At 41.3% G+C, this 20,018-nt stretch overlaps 1 protein-coding gene across 1 annotated transcript in view; it reads left to right on the top strand.

Moving 5' to 3' along the window:
* Positions 1-20,018, top strand: part of naaladl2 (N-acetylated alpha-linked acidic dipeptidase like 2) — a 590,615-nt gene that overhangs the window by 483,272 nt on the left and 87,325 nt on the right. Inside the window, exon 12 of the mRNA XM_079574900.1 lies at positions 13,904-14,050. Within this exon, the coding sequence (XP_079431026.1) occupies positions 13,904-14,050 (147 nt within the window). The remainder of the gene's footprint in view (positions 1-13,903; positions 14,051-20,018) is intronic.

The raw sequence follows: 20,018 nt of genomic DNA, 5'->3' as shown, positions 1-20,018 counted from the left end.
TGTGCGGAAAGCCAAATTACTCCTGGTATTATTACGCCTTACAATATGGTTCCCCCTTTTATCCACTTAGAAAATCCACATTGTTTAATTTTTGTGTAATTATACTTTGTAGTGGAACCATATTTAAATAGGGAAAACGTGGAAGAGCTTGGTAGCTTCTATCTTGACCTGTTTTGGAGCTATAGAGGAGAGAGGGAGAGGCTAAATGCTAACGCCGTCTGCGCTCGTCAAAGCTAAGGTAAGAACATATCTCAGTATGTAAAAATGGTGGCCTATTCCTTTAATGTTATTGGCAGACTGCAGGAAATCAAAAGCGCATGCCGCCACCTACTGTATTGCATATGCAACAACACAGGGTCCACATATAGACATTTAAGGAGAAAAAAAGGAAAAATCCAAATGATCCATCACATTTCCCTTTAGCCCTCCTGGAACCGCCACCTTAACGTTGTGGAGGGGTTTGAGCACCCGAATGATCCTGGGGGCTCTGTTGTCGGGGGCTTCGTGCCCCTGGTAGGGTCTCTCAGGGCAAACAGGTCCTATAGGTGACGGGTCAGACAAAGAGCGGTTCAGAAGCCCCTTATGAGAGACAAACAGGTCCGTTTAATCGTGAGCCGTGAGCCGTCCTTCTGTGGACCCACCACCTGCAGGAGGAGCCATAGGGGCTGGTGCAATGTGATTTGGGCAACTCCAACAGCTGCCCCCATGACCCGGCAATGGAAAAGTGGAAGAAAATGGATGGATGGATGGATGGACATTTCCCTTTAGCCTTGTTTGATCTCAACAGCTGTTTCATAAAGCTACAGTAACAAATTAGCCATGCGGCTTCTTAAGTTTCTACTAAATGAAAGCAAATGCACAAAAGCACAAACTGCCTTCAGTTAATCCGGCTCTGTGGTGACGACAACATGGATTTTTTATCACTTTTGTAAAAGTTCGGCTTGTGCAGAATCTTCCATTCCATATTTTTTTTAAATTAAATGTGCGCCTGTCAATCAACAGTGGTTGTGCATGAATCACTCGAGGGCGGGGCCAACAAGGGGGGTGGGGGGTTTTAGCGCAGTGGCTTGTGGGATGGCACATAGCTCCTAATCACCGGTGAGTTAGCACCAGAGGTCCCTATGCTATAGTGGCTATGATAGTTAGCATTGAGGCTCCTTTCCCTAACTCCTTCCTAACTGACAGCCCAATTCGGAAGCTTCTTATCATGGCGGACGCTGACGCACATCCGGTTTGGCGTAAGAGCTCTTACCAAGAAGGGGCCAGAGACAGAGAGGTTGAAGAGGCTTAAAGCTTTTTGTGCCTGAGAAAATCTCTCACAGTCCACTGATTGACTGCACTGAAAAAAGTTTTTCGTTGAACCAACTTAAAAAAGTGTTTCAATTGGTAACAACTAATAAATTAAGTATTTTCAACTTTTCATTTTATATTGAACCAAACTTATATTTTTAGTCAGATTAAAGTTAAATATTCATTCAATGTTTTCTAAAATATTACTTTCTTTCAACTTACAAAGATATATAAAATTTGATTATTATTTTCTGAAAATTAAACTTAAAAGTCAGCTTTATTCTAAAGCTAAATTTTACACAAAAACAACTTAGTATTTTTGACCTTTTTCTTACAAAAACATTGTACATTCTAGTCCACATCTGTACTTTAGTTCAACTTAAAATTTTGCAACTCCCCCACTCTAAACATTCTCACAATCCTATTCAAATGTTTACGTTGAATCAACATTCATCTACCAAAAATACAATATTTAAGTTTGTACGTTATTTGCTACTAAATAACTGTAGTCAACTGAAAATATACATAACAGTGTTTCTCAAACTGTGGTACATGTGCCACTGGTGGTACTCAGGCTTCTTCAGGTGGTAGGAGATCATTTCCATTTTTGACCTATACCTTGACATTTTTAGGCATTCTGATTTATTATTGACCCATCACCGAAAAAAAGATTGTACTGGGTGTGGAGTTTGAGAACCACAGCTTTAAACAGTATAAACTTGTTTGTAAGTTTAGTAATGATGTGAAGATGTAAAATAAAGGTCATAGCTGCAAATTATTTATTTGTAGTAGTAACGTCACATTGATCTCACATTGGTTTTCAGAACATTGCAATTGAATATTGTACAGCCTCCATGACTATATTCACATGCCAGAGTAGCAGTTCAGTTCAGACTGTCCTGTGCCAGCAATAAACAATCCTGTCTAAACAGGGGGTTACAAAGTGCTTCTGTTGCTTTTTTTGTTTTCTTAAAACACCCAGTTTTATAAAACTTTTAAAACATGATGTAGACAAGCTTAAGATGATCATGCATGCATTTAGAAATTTCTACAGGGCATATGCAGAGCTCCACCAAAAAACAAAAAGAAAACCAGTCATTTACTCCTTTGGTTCAGATTGTACTGCAGCAGAAATAAAAATTGAGATAAAAAAAAAGACAGACTTCCATCCTGTTATGTTCTGGAATATTAATAAAGTGCTTATTTTTTCAAACTTCTTACAACGCTGTCATAGGCTTAGGATGACCATTAATCTGCACTTTTCCAAAGAGTTTGTGCACTTTTGGGGACATTTTCTGAGAATCTAGCTCCAAAAAAACTTTCTGGAAAACCTCGAAAGTGTAACTGATGCTTTTAGGGTCAGCAAGATTGAGAATGTAGATCAAACTGAGCAGTAGGGCACAAGCAGATGCGACAGAGCTGAGTCCATTTAAGACTGTTACGCCTTCGATAACAATACCAATGTCCTCTGGAGGAAGTTCGAAACATCCTTCTGGTCGAATGGAAAACACCGCCATGGTCACCTGCTCCAAATCGACCTGAAGGTCATCTTGCGGACTGTCCTATAGAGAGCAGAAAAACAGTGTTAGCTTGACGACATGCATTGGTATCCAACCAATTGGATTTTTAGATTAACCGCTGAGTTCTTGAAAAATTAAAAACACAAGTTACATTTTGTCATTGCTCTCAATTTCTCGTAATTTAAATGGGATAAAGCAGAAGTCGGTACATTTATGCTTTATGCTATGGGCGGCACGGTAGCGCAGTGGTTAGAAGCTAGAAGGTCCCGGGTTCGATTCCCACCTGGACGGGGCCTTTCTATGTGGAGTTTGCATGTTCTCCCCGTGTTTGCGTAGATTTCCTCCGGGTACTCCGGTTTCCCCTACCACTAAAAACATGTACAATAGGTTCCCCTCTGGGGCCAGGACTCCCCTGAAAAAGAGATTCTTAATCTCAGTGGGACTATCCTGGTTTAATAAAGGTCAATAAACAAAGAAATTGGCGTCCAATGGATAAACAGGAAGTAACTCGCATCACGGACAATTTCATTTTTAAGCTCTTTTTGCACAAAAATATTACAAATTGGAGTAGAATAAAAAATTACAAGAAAAATATATACGCTCTGGAAATGTTGCAGGAGGTTTGAGGAGCTGGACCGCCACCGTGGCTTTTGACGGGCTGTACAGGTTTATAGAGGCAATCGCAGTAATTAGGTCAGGGATAATTCAACACATTAGGGTATGAGTTGCATTCACGTTTTAGGATTCTAATTCAGTTGGAGGGCAGGTGCCAATATAACTATGGGAGCAAAACAGTTTTTGAAAGAAATTTCCAAAATGAAAATGTCCAAACGTTTTACCTGATCATCACTTAGTGATTTGATTCCCAAAACCGCCATATATTTTTTCATGGCTTAAAGTCCTTTCTACCAGCCCAAATCACAAATATGTTTTTGAATATTGTCTCCACTTTTAGACGCCTTTATGAGGAAATAATTAGACCATAGTTCATATGAGCTGAAAGAGAGGGCTTTGACCTTTGTGACAGTTTTTCTTTCATGTGATTTGGCTCAAGACTTACAGAATTTATAGAGCACAATTCATACACAAGGCAATTCAACGTACTTTCCAGTTACATGAAATCACAAGAGGCAGGCTGTAAGGAAAAATATGTTACCTACCACAAACTCCTTGACAAGATCACCAGTATCCTCCCCAAGAGCAATGATAAGGGCCTTCAGGAGACACTCTCTTCAGATTGATGTTTTCGGCCTGAAGCATAAATTTAAAAATTAATATCAAGCAGCAATTCAACAATAAGATGAACCTTGGAGAAGGGGTCATTCATGGTTAGTAGGAGGAACCTTTTCTCACATCATGCAATTTTGTTTAAGTGTCAAAGCTAAGAAAAAAAAAATCCCAGTGAAACTTGTGGATGGTATTGTGTTGAAGACTCTTGGGTCTGTGATATCCATCCTAGACTCCTGTGAGGAATTAGTTTACCAGGTAAGTCCAATTAAAGGAAAAACTGCTGTTCCACATCATTTTGTGCACTATTTTCAAGCAATAAAGAAAAAAATCTCGAAAAGCATGAAATAGTTAGAAATCGCACTTTAATGCCACTCTAATGCCAAAATTCTATTCTATTTAAATGCCAATTTAAAATTTGATATCCAAGTAGCATTCATATTAAATTGTGACAATTAGGAAAAGTAATGAAAAGCAAAATTTTAGGTTTATTTGCAGTTTGGCAATGTGATGTTGTGATTGTTTGGTGGTTTAGCAGCAAGGCTAAGCTACATTCATCTTGTGGGCTCATATTTGGGTGAGAAAGATAGACTAAGGCAGACTCAGAACCGCAAAAAAATCTGACCAAAATTGGACCAAAACAAGTCAATTAGTCTGCGCTCAGCTTAAAGCAGGACGGAATCAGGATAATGCAGGTAATTACCTGGTCAAACGTGTGCAGGATAGGAGCGATTTTGGCCCCTGCAGTTCCTTTCTTGGATCTTGCCAATGCCAACAGTCCACTGGAGTAGAGGTCAAGTTTTTCCAAAGACTTTGACTCGAGAGGGAGGGCCACAAGCCTGTGGAACTCTTCATTCACCTGAAGCAAAAGGAGTGTTAACGTACAAATTTACCAAACTAGGCGGTCATCCACCTTATTCTGGACGTTCGCGTGGGCGCCGCCATTAATTGTGCCCGCCCCTTTTCTCCTATCAGTTAACATGGGGCTGGAGAAGTCCAGATAAAATCAGTCACTACACGAAAACAAAGACGTTTTTCGGCCATGCAGAGAAATGTTGCAGAGTTGACATGTTGGTGCAAATGAACATTGGCCATTTTACACAAATCAATCGACTAAACATCAGATTTGAGCGGAGAATATTTTCTCTCGTTTTCCGTTTAATGAATGGGCTTCACGCTTGACCGGAAGTGTCTGTACAACGGAAGTGCCGAGACAAAGCAAAAAGAGACAAAAGTGGGCGGAGTGGAATAAGGTACATTACCTCTAGCTGACTGAAAAGGGCTGGCCATCTGTCCTTGAAGTCCCCAATCCTAGGCTGCTGGTCAACCACTTCTTGTCGTGAGGTACCTGGTGTAGCTCCATCGGCGACTGCGATAACAAGTGGCGTTATTTCCAGTTTTATAACCTTGATTGTTCCCATATCTGTCAGGTCATTAGTTGAACTCAGATTGCAAAAATCATTACCGAAGTCTTTATCCATGTATTGCAGACGAATGTCAGTCAGTCCAAAGGTGTTCTGTAATTCCATTTAGAAGAGTCAATTCCTCAATATTGTTGTCACCAAAGATGACTTTCAGTCGTGCAGGTTTGGAAGTCTCCATCACCATGGAAATCTGGAAAGAATGAATGCAAAAAGATATCGCATAAGTACGTAGTAAGTAATAAGCAGTATATATATATATTTGGCATCTGCACAGTAAAATGAAGATTACTGCGCGGATTTCATACTACTCCTGGTATTATTACTCCTTACAATATAGTTCCCCCTTTAATCCGCTTAGAAAATCCACATTGTTTAATTTTGTGTAATTATACTTTGTAGTGGAACACTTCACGTAACCATATTTAAATAGGGAAAACGTGGGGGAGCTTGGTAGCTTCTATCTTGACCTGTTTTGGAGCTATAGAGGAGAGAGGGAGAGGCTAAATGCTAACACCGTCTGCGCTGTGTTTACGTAACTGAAGGCACGGGGGAAGATCAGACAGGTCCTATAGAACTCATCAAAGCTAAGGTAAGAACATATCTCAGTATGTAAAAACGGTGGCCTATTCCTTTAAGTGGACACCTTTTTAGATCAAACAATCAAAAATGTTCAATATACCATCCATCCACCCTTTTGACAATGAAAAATACAATGTTTTGGTGAATTGCCATCTCAATGATCTCACAGAAGTTAGGGAGTCCTCCTATTGCGCCATGGACAAATAGCATTCCATGCACAAGTTTGTAGTGCTTCAGCAGCAGTGATCTTCTTTCACAAATTCAATCTCCACTTGAAAAAGAAAACAAAAAAGTGGAACCCATTGTACTAACAATGCACTTTTTAATTTATTTCAACAAGAGTTAAAGTAGCAGATTAAATAACTCACCTCAGATATTCCTGTCCAACGTCCTCCAAGATAGGCTGTATAATTGTTTTGCAGGATAAATATCAATTACACGTCATCTGTAAGAGAAATAAATTTAAATATGTTCACTACTTTTTTTCCAAACAGCCTTTGGTTGATTACTGTAAAAATCAGATCTGGGGTCATGCCATCAGACTTGCAGGTGCAGAATTAAATTCTGTGCAATAGAATAAAAGAAAAATTAAATGTTGTAAAATATATAAGCATTATTATTATTTTTTTAATACATCTGCACGATTCACGTGATTCCATGTCTGTGGCTAAGCGGAGAACACTTTTTAAACGCGAAGTCGTCAACAATAAGTACGTTACTATTCTGTGGAATACAGCCAACGGGCCTCTGTGGTAAAGTTATCTGACATGGGTAGAGAAAAAGTAACTCACTGGAAATATATTGCATTTCAAGCCTAAATCGGGTTGGTTTATCGTCTGGGGAAAGCTCCAGCATCGTTAACACAGCGACGTAAAATGCATAAAATAAACAAATTTTCGAACGCAGTCGCGAGACATCCATTTATCCACAGACACTTTCACAGCGCAAAGCAACGATAACTGGCAAGTCGTCCAAAATAAAAGTTACACGATTTAACAAACTTACGCACGTTATCGGGTTGTTCTGACCGCTCGGCGACTTCAGTAATGGCGTCTCTCCAACTGCAGAGCGAAGAGAAGGGGGAGGAACCAGGATTCGAAAACAGAGGAAAGAGCGGGCGAAACACGGACGGTGCATTATGGGAGTTGGAGTTCTCAGACTCAGTGCATTGCCGTTTTGTACGGCAGAATTCTTGAGTTAACGCGTAACTTAAGACTATTTTGATCTAAAACATAAAGGATGTAGAATTTTGATATATTAAAGGAAAAACTTACCAAAATTAATCCGAAACCGATGATATTCACAAGTAGCGTTTCTGAGAGCGCGGAGATAATACGTCACTCACTTGGCGCAGATTTTAATGCGTCACACCATACGCAGGAGAAGAACTTAATTTTGAACTTTGGGTCAAAGTAATAAATGACTGTGACCCAAAGTCAAGCATTTTTAAGTTGTTTAAAACCACATATTTCCTTTGTAGTCAAAACATGAGAAATGTACTTTGGCTTTATGTAAATTTGTACCTTGCTTCAACAAGGCCTAAATACACTTATTACAGTGTGCCTTTCATTTATGTTTCATGTTGAACCACTGCGACATGTGGCCTGTTTTTGTTTAATTAAGGTGAGACACAGCAATTGAAAACAGCTTTTTTTCACGTAGCGGTCAAGGTTGCCATGTTTAGCTTCTTTTCTCCCTTAACATCTTAGTTTTAATGTCAGAATAATGAAACAGCGGACCCTTTGTGCTGTTTGTTTCATGATGTTTTGTCTGTTGGCTTCAGCCTGCTCTCCACTCGTCTATACGCGTGTGTTTGACAAAAGGCGACTTAGATGACGCTATAATCCAAACATGGTTTCAAAGGGGAAGGCAGCCAGCCAGGTTTACCCCGACCTCCAAAAACATGCTGGTCAGGTTGACCCACAATGGCGGCACGCCCTGTCACAGCGGCTCAGGGTTTTCAGCAGTGACGAGACGAAAGATGGGGAAAATAATAATAAATGGCTTAGTCAAAAACTAGACGAGATCCAAAATCCCCTCTGAAACAATCTTTGTGACTAATATCAACACAATAAAACCATGAATTTAAGCCTGGCTCTCTGTTGTCCATTTCTATGCACAAAATACTGTTACTTTTAAAACTTGCAATACATATATTCCTCACATGTGTATCAGTAATCTACAGCAAAAGTTTCAAATATATATCACTATATTGATTTTGCCCTATTCACCTGGAGTGCCTCATCTTAACCTGCCACCTTAGGGTTAGGATGAGCAATTATGTATATCCAAATCTCAAAGCGCATTGACTGGAGAGCTTACAGCCTGTGAAGCCTCATTTGAAAGCCAAGACCTTCTAGTTTCTAAAAATATGTGTGAGGAGAGCGGCAGGTGTCACGCCGTCGCATCCCACTCATCTGCACTTTGACTCCGACAGAAGATATCTATGACCCAACGCCGTCCAGATCTGAGCGCATCAGCTGCACAGCGAGGGTCGGGCTGCAGGATGCCCTTCCACGCCGTAACGTGGCCTCAGGTGTAAAATAATGATTAAGTCTCTCACCGCTGAAATATTATGAAGGGACAAGTCGACAGCACTGAAGTCATCAAAAGTCAGTCTCGAGCGATTCACCACAGACCAGGCTCGAATGGTGTATTTAATATATTTTTCTATATTAGGTCAGGCTAGGTTACTTTATTTATACCCGTGGGTAAATTCGTCTTGCAATTCTGAGAACTAGTCAAAACATTAAAGCAGTACTAAGTAGCGCGTTTACCTTAATAAATCCTTTCCGTCGTCCCTGTGGGGGTAATACAAGTGTTAATGGGATGAGTGGAGGGTCTTTCATCTCCCCCTGGTGTCTCTGACCAGTGTTAATGTCATCGACTAAAATATTTAGTCTTAATTTTAGTCAAAGTGATATTTTTGACGACTAAAATTGGACTTAAACTAAATTAAAAGTTTCTCATGAGACTAAAACTATGACTAAAATGTCCAGATATTTTAGTCGACTAAAATAAGACTAAATAAAAATGAAAAGGAGAGACTAAAATCATCCAAACTTGTATTGAGCGTCTGAAAAAGCCTCAGATCATGTAAATTCTCTGCCAAATGAACAGGTCTGAGCTTTATTCATGTGGAGCAGAAACATGAAGCAGAGGAACAAGATTAAATATGATTATAATGAATATTATGAATATAAGTCGACTAAATTAGTCTTAATTTTAGTCGACTATATTGACATGCAATTTTAGTCGACTAAAACTAGACTAAAATTTAAAAGTTTTTTTTTACTAAATCTTGACTAAAATTAAACTACATTTTAGTCAAAAGACTAAGACTAAAACTAAAATAAAATATGTTGTCAAAATTAACACTGCTCTGGCCAGAAAACCATGTTTGCAACTTGAAAGCCACCGGACCGGAGCACCAATACACACTAAAAGAATCAAGACGAAAAATGATTTCCATTGTGTAATTGGATGTACAATAACCCTCTCTCCCTTTGCCTTTTCTGTCAGCGTGGTATTTACTCTCCACGACAATTAATAAGTCAAAAAATCACAACTTGCTACGACACCTGCAGTTGCGCTTATGGCCTCTAGGGGCAAGAGTTACTTAGTACTGCTTTAAAACACAGTATACAAAGATAAAACATCACACATATTTAAATATAAAGCTTGTAAGTGCTCCAGATACTAACCGGATGTGCCTTTGGTACAGATGCAACTGAAATCAAAGCCACTGGACAGTAACACAGATAACAAGTTGTGTCAGGGGCAATTTGATCCCGACTTGTTCATCAAGGAAAGGGCAGCGGGAACAAAACCTTTCTTAAAACGGTTTGTGTGGCTTATTGGCATCAAAAACCGACGCCCAGGCGGAAGCATCGAAACTCTGAATGCAAAGGATGCTCAGTGTCTTTATGATGCTTCGTGCCGTCCTTGCTGAAAGTCCAAACTGGTCTGAGGCCCATGACTTTACTGGACCACTTGACCAGCTGATTCAGGGCATTTTTGTTTCTAACAGAAGAGCTCCCGTACCAGGGGACCAGGCAGAAAGCTCGGGTCGCTTCGATGAATGCCCGATAAAAAAGTGTCATCACAGTTTTATCTACATGAAAGAAGGACAGTTTCCGAAGACAGTACAGTCGTTGGTGACCCTTTTTAAAAACAACAGCACATTCTCTCCAGATTTTCTACTCTCGGCCAATTTGGGCAATGGAAATTATTTGTACCAGCCATTTACTTTTCAAACACAGCTTAAATCACATTTGCAGCTCCTAACACATAACCATGGTAACCCTAGCCCCATTATCAGGGGGCGCGGCAGGTATCAGGTTAGATGTTTAAAAACTGTTTTGGGAACCTATAATGCACTGCAAAACTGACTAAAAACAAGGGAAAAAATCTTAAAATAAGACATTTTGCCTTGTTTTAAGGAAAAAAGTCTGCCAATGGGGTCAGCATTTTTTTCTTGCTAAGAATATTTTTCCCATCATAAAAGAAAGAAAGAAACACTCATTTTAAGCAAATAAATAGCTATAATTAGGCAAAATGTCCTCAAAAAATTGAATAATTTAAGGAAAACATTCTTATTTAGTGAAAAATTGTGGATATTTTACTTAAATGTTGCTTGATTTAAGTAAAATTTTCTAAATTACAAACATTTTTGAGGAAAATGTTCTTAATAAATACTAATATTTAAGGAAAATATTGCCCGCGCCCGGGGACCCGTCTCCAGGATGTGGAGCCAGATGGTTAGAATCACCTGCTGGAGGATTCACCTATTGTACATGTTTTTAGTGGTAGGGGAAGCGTACGCAGACACGGGGAGAACATGCTCCTGGTGGGAATCGAACCCAGGACCTTCGAGCTGTGAAGCTGAGGCTCTAACCGCTGTGCCACCGAGCCGCCCACTTTAAAGAATGGAATGTATTATCTCTCTGTGAGAATCAGTTCGTACATTAAAAGTTGTTGTGATCTTAGTTTTTCTTGAAATAGGAAAAAATATTCTTTGTCTAAAACTGAAGAAGATTCAAAAAGTTTTTCTTTCTTGTTACAAGAAAAACTAGCATGTTTTTAGCAAATATATCTGAACAAGAAATGGCTAGATTTTATTTCCTAAAACAAGATTTTTTTTCTCAAGAAAACTTTGCTCGGCAAAACATTATTACTTTTTAGGGAAAAGATAAGAACTTATTTCTTAAAGTAAGACATTTTTTACTTGCTTAGAATCCACTTTTTGCAGTGTGGGAGCCTATAATCCTAAGCCAAGACCCAAAAATATGAATTTGAATTTACAATAAAAACATGTCACAGGTTTGCCTTCTTATAGTAAATCATTGTATCCACCACATACTATATTTCACCACAGAGTTCTGTTGATTCAAGTATTCAGTAATGAGGCTTACAATCAAAAAACCTCCAAAGATATCTATCAAAAGCCATTACTTGCAAAGGACCCGCGACCTACTTTTGGGTCGGTGGAAGCACATTTTGATGAATAGAAACGACTGGGACGGATGCTAATTTAAACCCCAGAATGCTCGACTTTCCGCGCGTTATGTTTGACTCACGTGAGGGCCCCCAACATTCAGATTGCAGCCGTGTGAGCGCGTAGGATGCCGACAGTGTGTGAGCGATTGGAAAGCAGCGGGCCGTCGCGAGGCCAAAAGGAAAGTCTAATTAAAGCCACAGTGACTCCGGGAGAACACATGCACACAGACTCCAGCCGGTCAGATGATAACCTCCTGTTCCGCACGCATGAGCCCCTTTCCTGAGAATGTCACGAACGCCACAAAGCACCTCCCAACTCTGAAATGTAGACGGCGAAGAGCAACATTACTGCAGAATCAACGCCAAGATGGAAATGTCAGAAGATCGACAGTCCGGTCTCCACCCAGGCCGACCACTTTGTAAATGTGGCACAGATTTTGCCTTGAACCATATTGTTTTTCAGAAAAGCCCCAAACGAATCCAGTGAAAGGTCAGACAACTGTTAACGATGCTCGAGCTTCCTTTTCTTACTATTGATCTTTGTTAGAGTTCACCTCAGTGGCGGCACAATAAAATAGTAATAAGATACAGTAGATACAGATAGAACGTTCAGAGCCTCCCGCCCACACGCTCCGAATGCATGATTAAAGTCACTCTGAAGAACAATTAACATCTTTTTAAAGAACTTTTTAAAATCCATGCTTAAGAAGGCACGGTTAGAAAACTGTGCCGGTTTTATGACACATTCTCATTCTCATTCTCACCATAAAAGGAAAGTGCAACAGGCAGAGGAGGACACAAATCCAACACCAATATCCAAAAAAATCGCAAAAGAAAACAAAATAACTCGCCTCTCGCTCAAGGACCCACACACATGTTTGGACACCTCTCATTACAAAATGACTCAATAGATAAAACAAAAGCGATTTCCTTCTCTCTTAAAAGAATAGGCCACCGTTTTTTACATACTGAGATATGTTCTTACCTGAGCTTTGACGAGTTCTTTAGGACCTGTCTGATCTCCCCCCGTGCCTTCAATCACGTAAACACAGCGCAGACGACGTTAGCATTTAGCCTCTCCCTCTCTCCTCTATAGCTCCAAAACAGGTCAAGATAGAAGCTACCAAGCTCTTCTACGTTTTCCCTATTTAAATATGGTTACGTGAAGTGTTACACTACAAAGTATAATTACACAAAATTAAACAATGTGCATTTTCTAAGCGGATAAAAGGGGGAACTACATTGTAAGGCGTAATAATACCAGGAGTAATTTGGCATCCGCACAGTAAAGTGAAGATTACTGCACGGATTTCGAATTACTCCTGGTATTATTAGATATTATTAGATCAGACAGGTCCTAAAGAACTCGTCAAAGCTAAGGTAAGAACACATCTCAGTATGTAAAAACGGTGGCCTATTCCTTTAAAAAGTTTTATCGTAGCAGTTTCAGTCGTCAGAAGGTGAGTGTTTAGCTGATGTGAGCGCCACATGCTAGCGGTGTTGATTTTCACGGAAAAGGGCAGAGAAAGAGAACGTGACTCTGTCTGCGGCGTAGTGTGTGCGCTGATGTGTTGACGGGACACTGACAAAGATCCTCACTCTGTGACGAGCCAATCAGGACGCAGAACACAATGCGCGTGTGGCGTTCATACGCTGTAATAAAGCATGCAAAATTGTACTAAAAATGAATCTGCGAAACAGCGAGGCCGTGAAAGGTGAACCACGTTATAGTGAGGGACCACTGTATTATGAGATTTAATATGAACAAATACTGTATGACTTTGAATGTTGGGTTCCATCAGGAGTAGATCATGAACAGAACTGGAGACTTGTTTGCGAGAGTCCTCCTGACTGAGCTGAGAAAAAGTTTTGTGAATGCCAAACCCTTCCTATGAAGGAGTTGAGAACAAATTTGTGAGCAATAACCTTTCGTGAATAAGGCCCAATGTTCTTTTACATATCCATTCATCCTTTTGGGTCAAAAGAAAGTTGAGAACATAAGGGTTTTGTAAAAATAACTGACAATGGAAAGTCTTCAATTAAGGTTCTTGAGTCGTCTTCTGTAAGTGTCAAGCGTTCTCTCATCCAAAAGGTTTCAGCCTCCAGCCCAAACCTTTTGGATGAGAGGAGAAACATTCGACACTTGAACTACAGAGTATAAAAGATGACTCAAGAACCTTCATTGAAAAAGGACAACGCCTGTACGATTGAGAGCCTACACAGACATGACCATGGAAAGATGACTGACAATAAGATTTTTATACATATTCACTGAATTTGTTTGACAGTTAACCGAAAAATCTCAACAAAATCTAAGTTGTCAATGTATCATAATATAATTTCATATGTTTTGCTCATTCCCAGAGACAGCTGCTGAGCTGCATCCGCGGAGGGAACTGTCCAGGCCCAAACGTCAGCTCTCTGCAGATGCCCGGAGACTCGGCCTTCTTCTCCGACGTCCTGGCTGTGCCCACACTGGAGTTCTCCTTCCAGCAGACCACAGCAGACCAGGTATGGAAACAACACACGAGTTTCATCGCACAAATCACAAGCGACAATCGTATGTATACCGTGATTTGAGGTTTTGGATGTTTAAAGGTCAGCACACACTACACAACTTTAATGCCTGATTTCGTTCCAATTCTCAGTCGTGCCGAGTCTTCTCGAGTCGCGTCTAGTCGAAGGCGGTCACACAGAGTCGGGTCGTGTAGTGTGGGGGGGTCGTGTAGTGTGGGGGGGTCGTGTAGTGTGGGGGGGTCACGACTGGACTGATGTTCGAATCGTGTAGTGTGGGCGGCAGAAAGACGCGACTAGACTCCAGTCGTAGGAAATCAAACATGTTTGATTTTTAAGCCCGATTTTGGACGCACGGGAGAAACGTGGGTGATTTTACCGACACAAATGTGAATGACAGAGTGATATAAAGACAGAAAAACACCGCCGCGCCTCATTTTTTCACTTCTCTGTTAAACCAGCGGCACAAACGACTCATTTCATGGCCACAGCCCCACACACGAAACAGCACAACTTTATCTCAGCAAAAGTTCACGACAACCACCTTTTCCAGCTACATTTCAACCACGAACAGAGTTTAGCGGCACTTACTGTGTTTGGAGACGAACTGTTTAGCTTCACCTCGCTGCTAACGGTGGCTAACCTCCCCGCTTTCTCCTCCGTCTCCTCCGCTGTCTCCTCCATCCTGAGGTTGACGCCCGTCTCCTTTTCTTATTAAATCCACTGAAATACGTCCCGCTTCTTCCTGTTGCCAACTTTTATCTCCATTTGACAGAACTGTAGCCCAGTTGAAGCTTCGTAGTAGCATTAAGCTAGCGCTGCGGTGTTGTGACATTGTTGACACCGTTGACCAATCGGGACACACACGTTATCCCGCGCTCACAAACACAGGCCTGTCTTTGCGGATTTGGGGTCAGTTTTGGAGCCGTAGAGACGACAGACGCGCTGTGTTATAAAACATCAGCTGTTTGTCAGAATCGTGTGTCGCTCTTACGATTCTCAGTCGTTAAGTGTGAACCCCCAGACGTTCGAAAATCGCACTGAATCCAGTCGTGTAGTGTGTGCTGACCTTTACTGTTGTAATACATTTGCACACCACACACATGAGAAGCACCATGACAAATAAGAAGAAGCAAAAAGAACGTATCGGACTGCGCCTTCCTGAAGTTGGGGAGAACCAAATCGGGCCATAACTCCTCAAATGAAACTCCACATTGGCAAATTATTTACTATTTTCAGTCTTATTTCAACACTGAATGACTAAACTGTCTCTTGAAATGAGCAGATGTTCTGTTGCTCCATTATGCGCTCACGTCCCAATTACATCCAATCTTTGAGAAATGCTTTTACAAGAGAAAAAACTGCACTGGCTCATAAAGTGGGGAGAAAACCAGGCAATCCAGCGCTTGGCCTTGACAGTATGGATTATGTCCCTTACACGAGTAACGAGCAGGCGTCATGGGAGCAGCTCGAATTATGCATGGCCCATTTCCTGGTATTAAAAATGCAGTATTGATGTTTGTTGTAACGCTCCGGGCGGAAACTTAAGATTTAGCCAAACTCTTCTCAAACTCGTTTCGAGGTTTCGCAACTTTGAGCTTAATTAGTGCGAGAGTCGGTCGTGATGTTTACCCGCCCCGGAGGCAGCGCACCCAACGCAAAATAACAGAGGAGAGAGTCAAAAAAAAACATGATTCAGACGTGTTTGTGAAGTGTGGTTTACCGTGATGCTGCGGGTTGAAGAGGTTATTGTGCGTAAAATTAGAATAAAGGGGAGCATCTTGTAAGCAGATCTGCGCGTTACATAAACCTCAAAAGACGAGTTGGGTTCATGCGCAAGAACGAAGTTAAATGAATTGAAAGTCGTCACACAACTATATTTAAATGTCCTATTTGCTTGTTTGGGCTTGTGAAAGTCATTGTAGGCTCAATGACTAAAGATATTGAAGTAAATGTTTAGAAAAATGCAAAAAAATGCAAGTAATTGAACTCTACAGTAGATAAACCCAGAGGGAAGTAAATGAGGCTATAGCCGGGTGTATAGTGTATGATTTTAGCCGATACAGACAGGGAGAAAGATTTAAGAAGGAGGGCGATTTGCAGTGAGCCTCCTCTCGCTGCAACGATGATCTTTTTCAGGCGTTTCAGGAGTCATAAGCAACAGGAGCCAGGCATGAGCGGGTCCGACTCCGCATATTACTGGACTTTCCCTGCACTTTTCCGCGAAAATAAACCCCGCTAAGGAGCACTGGCCCCAGGAGCACTGGCCCCAGCTAAATACACGCCGTCTGAAGCCTTGCCGGGTCGTGGGGGCAGCTGTTGAAGCTGCCCAAATCACATTGCACCAGCCCCTATGGCTCCTCAGGTGGTGGGTCCACAGAAGGACGGCCTCATGATTATCCGGGCCTGTTGGTCTCTCACAAGGGGCTTCTGAACCGCTCTTTGTTTGACCTGTCACCTACGACCTGTTTGCCCTGGGAGACCCTACCAGGGGCACAAAGCCCCCAACAACAGAGCTCCTAGGATCATTCGGGTTCTCAAACCCCTCAACCACGTTAAGGTGTCGGTTCCAGGAGGGGTCTACTGACCTTATAATGAGTTTTCCTCCTGGATCTATGATGGTTTGACTCCGCTCCTCTTTGCTCCATTGCAGTCCACAAGCCACAGGTCGACCCATGTGGACGCACACATTTACTAAGATGGCTTCATGCCTACAAAGAAAGTTTCTGAAAATGTAAGCGTTTTGTCTTCGGGATATGGCCCTAGTCAATCGGAGGGAAATTTTGGGGGAAAGTTCAGCTTCCCATGTCGTCAATGTGGAGCGACCACTGGCCATATATTTGCAAAGTATATTTACCAAATGTGCTGCTGGTCTAAGGCAGTCGCAGTGGCTCCAGTCTCGCGCTGTTGTGGGTGAACAAGTCGATACACATTTGAAGTCGCGGTCAAACATTTTAACACCAACTGTGGATACACTGGAGAAGCACGGGCTACTTTACCCGCCAAAATGTGAATACAGCCGCCAATAAACAGAGCAGGTAAATACAGAGAATCACATCAGCCTTTTCAGAGCGGCGCGTATAAAACAACATCCACAATGAGCTTCACGCAGACTGTGCCTATAGCAGCAAAACAATTATATCACTAAAAGTTTACAACAGCAACTTTTCAAACGGATCTGAACCACAAACAATCTCTTATACGCTCACTTTTCTTCTCTCCGCTGCCACGCGTTCTGATGTCTTTCTCTGGAGCTTCTCTTCATATTAAATCAACTGGAAATATGTCCCGATTTCTCTTGATCATTAAATGTGGACTCCCCGTCTTCACCGAGTTAAATTGTGCAATGCAAACGCTCCAGTCTTTGCGCTTGTGCTAAGATAAGTGTCAGCGGAACAGAAGTGTGTACGTTAAAACTTCAATAACAGGTGGCGGATGAGGCCTGTGACTGAGCTCTGGAGCAACAGTGTCTGAGGAGCAGCTGCTGAATGACACAACAGCAGCCCAGGCCTCTGTGAGCTCCTCAGACGCAACATCTGCTCCACACGAGTCCTGTGCAGCTGTTTCTGAACCAGGAGCTGTGTGTTGAACCTCCTCAATGTGCTAACCACCTGCATTTCACACGAGGTGAACGGGCGCCCGAGAAGTCCAAATACAAGACGGTTGGTGGAGTTTTTTGTGCAGAATTGCCGGATCTTCTTCAATTCCAATATTGGACCAATGTAATGATTTTAGGCACAGTTGCATATGGGGTGGGCCATATCATATCGCACATCGTTATGGCGATATCATTGATTGACTGCGGAATTCTTCCGCAGTCAATTATTGGTTTTCATGTTCTTTATTATTATTCCTCTTCCATCTTTTTCCCGATTTTCTAGAGCTTTCAGCACCTTTATGCTTTGTGCAATTTATGCAAGTTATGCATCAAAATGTTCCGCATGTTGAGGAGAAGGTGCTATTACTTTTGGGGCTTCTGCAACTTACGTTTTTTCCGCAATCGGCCAAAATGTCGGAGATTTTTCCCATTGACTTATAATGGGGCTGCCTCAAATCCATGCTTTTCTGCACTTTTTTCTGCATTTTCTGCAATTTCTGCACTTTGTGCATGTTCAGCTTATGCAACTTGTGGGTTTTGAGAAAAAATTGTCCTTCTGCAGTTTTTCAGTTTTTTTATACGGGAGTTTGAAATTTTTGCATTAGTGTGTATGGGGGAATCCAGCCAATGGGGAGAGTCCAGGACTTTCAGCCATTTGTGCAGCTTCTGCCAATCAAGCACTGAGGCCATTTCAACAGTTTGACCAGTTTATGGAATATAAAAGTTTATGCAATATTAATAATTTATGCAAAGTAACCACTTTATGGGATTTAACCAGTTAATGCATTTTAAAGCGTTTATGCAACTTAAGAGTTTATGCCATTTAGGATTTATTAATTTTAAAGAGTTTATGCAATTTACATAATTTATGCAAATTAACCTATTCGTGCATTTTACCACTTTATGCAGTTTATACAGTTCATGCAAATTCGATTATGCAAATTAAGCAATTTGTGCAATTTGAAGAGTTTATGCAATTTCTGCATTCGCTTCCCGCAATTCCGCAGTCAATCGCAATGGCGCAGCCATTGCATTTCTAGTTTTTTATATAGTTGTAATTTTTTATAGAATTTATGTTACGCTCAGATCCATCGGAGCAGCATAAACACTGACTGTAGAGCACAGGACAGGTGCTTAAAGCAGCACTAAGTAACTTGTTTACCTTAATAAATCCTTTCCGTTGTCCCTCTGGGGGTTATACTAGTGTTAATGGGATGATTGGGGGGTCTTTCCCCCTGGTGTCTCTGGCCAGAAAACCACAATCACAACTTGACTGCCACCGGACCGGAGTCACCAACACACACTAATGGAATCACGAAGAAGAAGCTAACAGGCTATCGGGCAAAGCTAACTGTGGGTTAGCGCCACTTAAACAGTATTTACAGCCAAGTTTGAGTGAAAAAAATGATCTCCATTGTGTAATTGGATGTACTTTTCTGTCAGCGTAGTATTTACTCTCACGGACAATTAATGAGTAAAAAAAATAGCAACATGCTACGACACCTGCAGTTGTGCTTATGGCCTCTAGGGGCAAGAGTTACTTTGTACTGCTTTTGCCATTTGCCATTAAAAAAAACTAAAATTAAATATCCGTGAATTAATCTTCCCAATAGGCGTAAGGCTGGTATTTTATCCGTTGCCAATTATATCGTCAAATATATCGTTATCGTGATATTTCTTTGTTATATCGTGATATAGATTTTAGGCCTTTTCGCCCTGCCCTACATCCAAATCTTTTCTTTCATTGTTCTGTGTTGAGCTGGTCATGAGGGGCATGTTTTGTATTGACAACAGTGTAATCCACACAGTGAGCCTTTAACAATATAACACTAGGGATTTAAATCTGGCTCTGTCCATTATTCAGAGATAAAAACATAAACAACTTGTTATACCGTTTTTCTCACATTTATGTCAGTAATCCGCAGCAAAAGTTTCCCTATTCACCTGGAGTGTCTGGTCTTGATAAAGGCCAAACATTGGGCGGGCTTGAATTCAACACATTCACCCTGTATTTGTGTTTCACGGTTTATCCACCAGACTGAATGCAGCGTGAGTCACAACCAGCCTTCCTCCAATATCCTAAAAACGTCTATTCAAACACGAAAACTGCGGCGCTAAACTGCTCCTAACATACTGGGAGGCGTTCTCTACCCGGCTCCGGATTCATCTTCCGCCGGAGCACATCGGGTCAGCATTTATCACAGGCTCTCTGCGAAAAACATCTGATTACACCAATTTGTTGAGAGATTTTCTCCCTTTTCCCCTTCACGATGTTCTCCCACGTCTCCCTCGTCTCTGAAAGGCCGTAAATAGCCTTGTTAAGTGGCGCTCCTCCACCTGTCTGAGGCGAGGAATGATGGGAGATTA

The sequence above is a fragment of the Gobius niger genome, assembly GCF_951799975.1.
Source record: "Gobius niger genome assembly, chromosome: 17".
Taxonomy (NCBI): domain Eukaryota; kingdom Metazoa; phylum Chordata; class Actinopteri; order Gobiiformes; family Gobiidae; genus Gobius; species Gobius niger.
The sequence above is the reverse complement of the archived record's forward strand: the minus strand, read 5'-3'. Positions and strand labels throughout refer to the sequence as shown.